This window comes from Euleptes europaea, chromosome 3 (assembly GCF_029931775.1).
Source record: "Euleptes europaea isolate rEulEur1 chromosome 3, rEulEur1.hap1, whole genome shotgun sequence".
Taxonomy (NCBI): domain Eukaryota; kingdom Metazoa; phylum Chordata; class Lepidosauria; order Squamata; family Sphaerodactylidae; genus Euleptes; species Euleptes europaea.
The window spans coordinates 85,383,925-85,393,186 of record NC_079314.1 but is presented as its reverse complement, the minus strand read 5'-3'; the positions used below and the strand labels follow the sequence as shown (position 1 = coordinate 85,393,186).

Sequence of the window (9,262 nt, the reverse complement as noted above, 5' to 3'; positions counted from 1 at the left end):
ACAGGACTTTTTGGAGGACTTGCATTCTTAGGGTCGCCAGGAGTCGGAACCGACTTGACGGCACTTAACACACACACACACACACACACACACACACACATAAAAGCATTCACATACACGACAGGTTTTTTATGTGAAGACATTTGCTCAGGACCAGAACAGACATGAGGCCTGCCCTTCTTAGATAGCCCGTGCTTGTCCCGTCGCGTTTAATTTTTTTTTAATTTAAAATTGTGTATCTCGCAGGCAGCCAAAGCAGATTACCACATAATTAAAATAGATGGGCAGCCATAAAATTAATGCTAGCCTCCACAATCGTGTTTGTTTGTTTTAATGCAGAAAGAAGAACCAGTTACTAGAGATCAGGGGACCAGTGAAAAGAATGTTGCTTCTGTAATAGCTGAGCTTGCCTTTGGTGGCCAGGGCAAGAAGCAGCATTTCAGATGATCAACTGAAAACAAAGATGGGATGATAGAGGGGCAAGTGGCCCATCAGGTTCCTTTATTCCTTACCCTTTAGGTCTTTAGAGCTCAAAAACAGACATTCAAATCTGGAAATTTAACAGAACTACAGCAAATGTTTCAGCTCAAGTATTACATGAGAAGTGACAGGTGCCATTCAACCCTCTGGCCACCACATTGTAGATCAACCACAATTTCCAAATTGTCTTCAAAGAACACCATGTAGAGCTCAGTACAACAGTCTAATCTGGAGGCTATCAACGTATGTGTGGCAATAGCATGGGCACTTACTGTATGAGTTGTTTACAGCTGTGTTCATGTGTACCATTAATGCATCTGGCATCTATCCATGCCACAAATCAATAACTTTAAATATTAAACGTACATGTGTGTATTAGTGTAAAGGAACGCATGTGGAGTGCTTTACCTTTGGCCACTGTTAAAATGTTTCAGCCCTTGTATGTTAGCATGGCACATGACAAATATGCATGGGACTGCTGTTTGTACAGAGTTGCCATTGGGAAATGATATATGATATATGTTCAGTCCATATGAACATTAAACATGTATGGCCATGAGGACTGCAACATCAAATGGTGACTTGTATGTGTAAAGTATCTTGGAAGATGTATCTCCTCACATGTCAACTGATGTCAATTGTCTCCAAAGCATGATTTACCTTTCTGTCCTGTGCTTCCTTGTCTATCCATCTTAAAGGATCGGTGTAACACAGGTTCATAGGAGGTTTGTTTGGCGTGTCAAAGGTATAATCATATTAGTTCTCACCAGTGAAGTACACAGAGAGAAGAATGGAACAAAAACGGCCTTACCTTTGCAACCCCTCCTCCAAAAGAGAGAAACAAGCTGTTCAAAGACCTTGTGTCTGCCATGACTCTTGTTGACGCATGCACTGTGGGGATTCCTTGGTTGGAACTCTCAGAGCATGTAAATTTCACCAAGGGGACCAGTAGCAGCTCCTCACAGCCATTTCAGGTCAGGAAAACTGCACAGGGGAGAAGGCTTAAACCCCCGCTCCTTGCACACTACGATCCTGATCCAAACTGGGCTCAAACATGACTGGGAGTTAAATTACGACCAAACATGGAACTCCCAGAGCACATCTGTTGACAGGCTTTGTGGTGAACGTGGGAAACTTGAGGAATTTGTTTGAGTCTAAACCCTCAGAAACAAGCTCTCCATTGACATCACTGAGGCTTTTTCTTATAAATGTGATTGGGATGATGTTAGTAGCTTTTCCTCTTTACCTTAGGAAAGCAAAAAACAAAACAAATCCAGCATTTAGCATTACAAATTGCTGTTTCTGCCATGATTAAACAAAGAAAAACATGTTTAGGCATTGACTCGTTTTTACTAAATCCTTACAGTAACTACAATATTGTCTGTTAATGAAACATTTGGAATAAGTATATTGTAGTGAGCAAACATGGAAATTTCATAATTTGTAAAGAAAGAAAGGGAGATACAATCAGAATGAATAACAGTATACCTCAGGCACACAGAAAAAATACGCTTTTTGTTCCAAGAGGCTCAGGTGCCAGGGCAATTACTCCATGTTCCCGTGTGAAAGTGTGAAAGTGTTACATAATGCTTGGTAAATACTAAACAATGTTGATATAAAAAAATTGCATAGTCTTTGTAAAAACCAGTACAGAAAACTTACTATGAATGCTTTTTGATGGTTTAAATATATTACAAAACAAGGATCCTAAACACATTTACATGGACATAAGATTCATTGATTCCAGATAAATGTGCCTAGGATGACAGTCAAATCCATTTTTATCACTGAACATCCCATATTTCACAGAGAAGAGGTGTAAACTTATGGTCATTAACTCTCCAAGACATCAGCATATCTGCATGGTGGTGGTTAAAAGTCCGCAGTTCTGTAAGGCGTCCCAGAAGACATGCAAAATGTTGAGGATTGTCTGTGTGATAAAGCTTGCAGAATTTTTGTAGAACTTCGAGCAGTGGCTCTTGAAGCCTTTCCACGGATTCTCTGTCCTGTATGTATTGCCGATCTTGGATTATATTTCAAAGAACAGGAAAAAATAATGTCATTTTAAATGTACAGGTGGAGAAACAGTATTCCAACGACAGGCGAGACCTGTGAGTTCTCACTACACATGCCACATTGTTCCCATGCACATAATTGCAGAATCAATGTGAGCTTCTATAAAAACTTGTTGAAATTAATGTGGTAGGCAACATCTTGTTTCCAAATATGTTTCAGTGAAAACTATGAAACGTTACACCCTTCTGAGCCCATTGACATCAATGGACTGGGCTGACTCTGATTAGGATTGTACTAACTGTGTCTTACTGCTACAGAAACCAATATTTGCAAACAGAATTGTTGAACAGAAACTTTCAATTCTGCCTGACACATTAGAAATCATGTATTAAAAAGGTAAAGGTAAAGGTCCCCTGTGCAAGCACCGGGTCATTCCTGACCCATGGGGTGATATCACATCCCAACGTTTCCAAGGCAGACTTTGTTTGCGGGGTGGTTTGCCAGTGCCTTCCTCAGTCATCTTCCCTTTACCCCCAACAAGCTGGGTACTCATTTCACTGACCTCGGAAGGATGGAAGGCTGAGTCAACCTTGAGCCGGCTACCTGAAACCGACTTCCGTCGGGATCGAACTCAGGTCGTGAGCAGAACGTTTGACTGCAGTACTGCAGCTTAACTCTCTGCGCCAATATTTGCAAACAGAATTGTTGAACAGAAACTTTCAACTCTGCTTGACACACTGGAAATCATGTATTAGGATACCAAAATTGCCCGGTGTACGATGACATTGTGACTTATTATAATTGTATAGTGTGTGTTTTCTTTATTTACATTCTAGCTTTGGACCACACACAAGTTATATTTTTGAGCTTTTCACTGTGACACTAGATGTCTACGCTTTTATATTTTAAAAGTTCTCTTGCTCACACAGTGATAGGAATCATATAGTCAAGTACTTTGGCCCCTATTCATAAACCCTTCTCTGCAGTATGCTGTATACATGCTGCTGTGCACAAGGGTGTGAGATTGTGGCAACATCAACTTCAACAGTGTTGGTCACCTGCTAGAAGATAAGCAGAAGGGCCTTGATCCTGCCTCCCAAGGGATTTTCAGCTGTGTTAAAAGTAATTACAACTACAACTACTTTTTCATTGTGTTTGTACCAAATAGAATGCATCTAGTACATGCTGAGTGTATGCTATATATGCTCTTCTGAATATATCTAGAAGAAAGCCAAGCACAAAATGTTCTTGCTGGATCAAAATTCATATGAATGGCTTATTAGTATTCTGTTAGACTGCAAAAAAAAATTCTGTATAAATTCTGATGGAATTATTGTGCAATATTTGCTGGACAAAATGCAACTTTCAAAAATCAACATCCAAATTCCTTCCTTATTGTAAGGATTAATTTTTTTAAGTTGATATATTGATATTGATTGTCTGGTGCCTAATAGATTAGGACAGAAAAATAATACTTTAGTTGTCCAAGAAGTTATGTCTGCATAGGCTTATTGTTTTACAGTGTAATCTTAAACAGCTACACTGTTCTAAACCCATAGATAATTGATAGATATATCAGGATGTAACTCTGCTAAGGATTGCGCTGTCAGTTGTGAACTGCCAAAATTATGCACAAGATAGAGAGAGTTGACACAGAACCTTTTTCTCCCTTTCCCAAAATACGTGAGGCATCCAATGAAGATGATGGGCAGTAAATTCAGATGGATAGAGGGAAATACTTCTTTACACAACAAGTGATTAAAATTTGTAATTTGCTGCCAGAGTTATGGCCACAGGTGTACACAGCTTTATTTAAAGGGGGACTAAACAGATTCATGCAGGATAGGTCTATCAGTGGCTACTAGCCATGGTGAATAAAGGGAACTTCCATGTTCAGAGGCAGTAGACCTTTGAATACCGGTGCCAGGAGGCAACATCAAGGGAAAGCCTCAGAGTCTATACCTTTGTTGAACCTCCAGAGGAACTGGTTGGCCACTGTGTGAGACAGGATGCTGGACTAGATGGACCACTGGTCTGATCCAGCAGGGTTCATCTTATGTTATTATTTCAGGGTCTTATTTCATTTATGAATTGTGTTAAAGCTGCCTTTTATGAAATATGTTCTGCAAAACTGCTCTTGCACATGACTATCTAAATACATTTCCTTTCATTAAAATTCTATCATTTTATTAATAAACTGCACCAGCAAAATTTTTCCAATAACCTTTTCTCATACTGGTCATCATTGTCTTATCCTTCAGTCATTCATATGATTTTTTCTTCCTCTCATGTTGTCTTACAGCAATTAATTGAGAAACTGAAATTACCTGGAGATAAGATAACTATTGCTGTGAGCAGAGCATATTCTTCTTGTCTCATCTTCAGTTCCCCAACACTTTTATAGAAATTGAACATTGGGGTGATATATTCATCGGAAATACCTGTTGCAAAATATTGAGAAGTGTTTAAGTAAACATAATTAAAACTGTAAGTACCTCACTATGTAGTCAAGTGAGTGAACAGACAAAGTGAACAATATAGGATTATTTATGCAGCACTTTCAATATGAAATGTGTTTTATAATTGTCCTATTTTATAGTCATATCAGCTTGGGAGGCTACAATCAGATAAACGGGAAACTGCAGCTTAAAAGACTGTGAATTTTCTAGAGCTACCGAAATACTGTATATCCAGTCTAGACTCTGTCTACAAGACCACACTAGCACCCTACCGCAACAGTTTAATAAATACATTATCTGTCATCTCTGCCCCTCACCTAGAATTCTGTAAATTGATTATATTGATCGATACTTTGATATTCTCTCTCAACTCTTAATACATTTTCCAATATTGGACTATTTTATATCTTTGTTCCATATAAACACCAAATAATTTCAGAATGCCATCCTGAATGTGTGTGTGTGTGTGTGTGTGTGTGTGTAAAGTGCTATCAAGTTGCAGCCGACTTATGGCAAACCCCTAGGATTTTCAAGCCAAGAGACTAACAGGTGGTTTGCCAGTACCTTCCTCGGCATGGCAACCCTGGAATTCCATAGTAGTCTCTTATCCAAGTGCTAATCAGGGCCGACCCTGCTTAGTTTCTGAGATCTGATGAGATCAGATCTCATCAGATCTCAGCCGTGCAGACAGAGTGAGTGGCGAGTACTAAACAACTGACAGGATTGCTTATTGGGAACAATGAGAGAATCTGGAATGCCCACTGGACATACTGGCAGCCAGAAATGCCAAATGATTTGCATGAGCTCCATTGCAAAACATTATGGCACACGAAAGTTACAATGAATGCAGAATTGATTTTGAATTATGGGGTCTGGGCAAAGGTAGATTGCTCTGGGAGTGGAATGATAGTGCCCAGAGAGGAATGACAGTCATTCCAGTCCTAGACCACTTCTGCTTCTAAGAGGAGGCTATTGGGAGATCTGAAGGTGCTGCTGCATGCCTCTACATCTGAGCCCACCTCTGGTGTGACTGGGGGTGGTGCAGGGGTACCCTTGGCAGCACAGCCAGGCTACTGGGAGGTGCACCCGCTGGTGAGCGGAGGACACCCATCACTGGACAGACTCTCCCTTTTGTGTCCCCATGCCTCTTTCAGGCGATAGCAGCCTCTGCATTGCTTCAGCCAAGGCCCTGCTTGGGATCTCCGTGGGAGGGGGGATGCTGGGGTCCTTGCCAACTCTGTCAGCTGCCCAAGGACTGATGTCAGGGCCCAGACTCTTTAAGGGGGGGTGGTATGCCGCAGACATGAAGCCTCAATCCCTGGCTCTGCCCTTCCTGCCCCTCAGCTGTGACTTGCAGAGGACTAGGGCCCCCTGCTCCTGCCGGCCACTGATTGGTTCTGCCTGTCCTGTCTGTCACGGCCCAGCTGTTGCAAAACAACACCCAGATGGGATGCTATGGCACAGTTACTGGGGATGCTGACATGATTGCAGCCTCCAAAATCCCAATAACACGCTCTCTTTCCTGCTGGCTGCTCACTAAAGAAACCCTTCAGGGACCAGACTAGTGTCGCCATAGTTACACCAGTGGCCAGTCGCAGTGCAACCAGCAGCTCTCCGGATTGCACTGCCAGTTTTCTAGAAGCAAAATTGCAAATACACCCAATAGAAAAGAAACAGTACTGTAAATTGCTGTATTTTGTGCTACCTTAGATGCAACAGAAGGGAACAGACGATTCTCCCCGGGGGAGAGAGTTTCAGGGCTTTGGTGCCAAGACTAGAAAACCCTCTCCCGGGTTGCCACCCACCTAATCTCAGAAGGCAGGGGCACCCAAAGCAGGGCCTCTGAAGGTGACCATAATGGTAAGGCAGATTCATAAGGGATTAGGCAATCCTTCAGGTATTCACACTTTGAATTGTGCCTGGAAACAAATTGGGCCAAGACTGGAGTGATATGGTCCCTATAGCTCATTCCAGTCAACATCCTGGCTGCAGCGTTCTGTACCAGTTTCCAAACACTTTTCAAGGGCAGCCCCATGTACAGCACATTGCAGCAATCTAATATAAAGGTAACCAAGGCATGCACCACAGTGGCCAGATCTTTTCTGTCCAGAAAAGGCCGCAGCTGGCTAACCAGTCGCAGCTGGTAAAAGGCACTGTTGTCGCAGCTGCCACCTGCTTTATCCAGCAGTAGGCCTGGGTCCAAGCCCACTCCTGGACTACAGCAGGACAATTATTTTTCTTAATATATCTTCACAGGGTTGCTGTCAGTGGTCAATAATGTGGGCACCTGCTGGAGTCCCAGGCTTGGCAGAAAACCCACTACCTATCAGAGTTGCTTGGTTCATCCACTCCCACCAACGTGAAGATTTCCAGGGCCATCTCTCATTTTCTGATGAGGCAGATCATTTAAGGATAGTAGTGGCACATGGCTCTCTTGTGTAAAAGTTGTGCCTTGCTCCCTCCAAGGTGATTTTCCTATTAGGAAACAGATGATGTTTCATGGGCCTCTGGGATAATAATTCATTTCCTGCTACAAGCACAGCCACAGGGAGGAAGCAAAAAGACCACACTGTTTGTCATGCTTCACAACCTCCCTCAGTTACTTCTCCAATCAGGAAATGGGAGATTGCCCTAGAGACTTCTGAAGCCTCACGGGGGCACTTCCCCATTTATTGGTGGGAGAAGGTGGTTAACAGCATCTGGTCAATAGTCAGGCTGTTGCCATGGATGCTGCCTCCTTTGAGACCTGCCTTTCCTACCCATAGAAATAGGTAGGGTCTCGTCAGATCTCAGAAGTTAAGCAGGAATACCAGGGTTGCTATGTAGAGGAAGGCAATGGCAACCACCTCTAAGAACAGAGGAACATAAGAAAGGCCCTGCTGGATCAGACCAAGGCCCATCAAGTCCAGCAGTCTGCTCACACAGTGGCCAACCAGGTGCCTCTAGGAAGCCACAAACAAGACGACTACAGCTGCACCATCCTGCCTGTGTTCCACAGCACCCAAAATAATAGGCATGCTCCTCTGATACTAGAGAGAATAGGTATGCAGCATGACTAGTATCCATTCTAACTAATAGCCATGAATACCCCTTTTCTCCATGAATATGTCCACTCCACTCTTAAAGCTGTCCAAGCTGGCAGCCATCACCACATCCTGGGGCAGGGAGTTCCACAATTTAATTATGCGTTGTGTGAAAAGAATACTTCCTTTTATCTGTTTTGAATCTCTCACCCTCCAGCTTTAGCAGATGACCCCATGTTCTAGTATTATGGGAGAGGGAGAAAATCTGTTAAGTCTCTTACCTTAAAAACCCTACTGGGTCGCCATTAAGTCAGCTGTGACTTTACGGCGCTTTATGTATGTGCATATCTATGAAGGACCATAAGGAACAGAGGATGGACATGCTGGCATACATAGGGAGGGGGAGAAAGCCACTGGAGGACATCTTGCCCAGGGCCTCCCAAAATCTGGATTTGGCCTTGTATCTTTTACCAACACAGCCATCACCCTTTTGGCTTTCAAGAGAAGATACATAAATGAAGGTGGGGCAAGCAGTCAACACTATGTAATAGTAGAGGGGGCATGATTCATCGAGTGATGCTTGGCTTGAGAATAGGGTGTTTCCTGTTTTCCTATGAAATAGTGTAAAGTATGTTATTATACTCCTCTAATGGGAAAGAAAGAACAGCACAGACATTAGAGTTATGTTGCAATCCAGAATAATAGAAACTCAACATGTTTCAACACCCTCATGAAGCAAGAGCCTGAACCAAAAAAGGATCAAATAGGAGGAGGATTAATTTCTTTTAAGAAAATGGAAATAGAACTCAGGACTTTAACTGTGGTTTATTCATTCTTCTCTACCTACTTGGTTCACCTTTGCTCCTCAACACTCTTGACTGCCAATTCTTGTTTTTAATCACCAGAGGGGGCTACTTCCCTATGTAACACAGACTATTTCAGCAGTCTGCAAACCCTATCTAAAAAAATTAGAATACATGTATGTTATTTTAATTGTTTCTTTCCCTCATTTCACCTTGAAAACTCAAGTTGAAAACTGAAAGAAATTTAACATTAAGGGCTGCTAAATTCTATCAATGTGTATTCAACATAAAAATACTGCCCAATTCCTTCTTTAAAAGCAAAGGGAGGGGAGAATCTCTTTGCCATAATTTGCAAGTATATTTTGATACTCAATGATCAGAAATAGCTGCTTTCTCACTATAAGTGCAAGACTTCTAAGACGGTTTTTATTAGGACCGATTGTGTGGTCAGGCTTCAGTGTTACTAAAACAAAGGGACTTG

General features: G+C 42.2%; 1 protein-coding gene across 1 annotated transcript in view; it reads right to left on the bottom strand.

The window, feature by feature from the left end:
• Nucleotides 1-2,264: 2,264 nt before the first annotated feature.
• NR1H4 (nuclear receptor subfamily 1 group H member 4) overlaps nt 2,265-9,262 on the bottom strand; it is a 43,483-nt gene continuing 36,485 nt past the window's right edge. The window contains exons 8-9 of the mRNA XM_056847293.1: nt 4,824-4,937; nt 2,265-2,503 (exon numbers count right to left, since the gene is read on the bottom strand). Coding sequence (XP_056703271.1) covers nt 2,265-2,503; nt 4,824-4,937 — 353 coding nt within the window. The remainder of the gene's footprint in view (nt 2,504-4,823; nt 4,938-9,262) is intronic.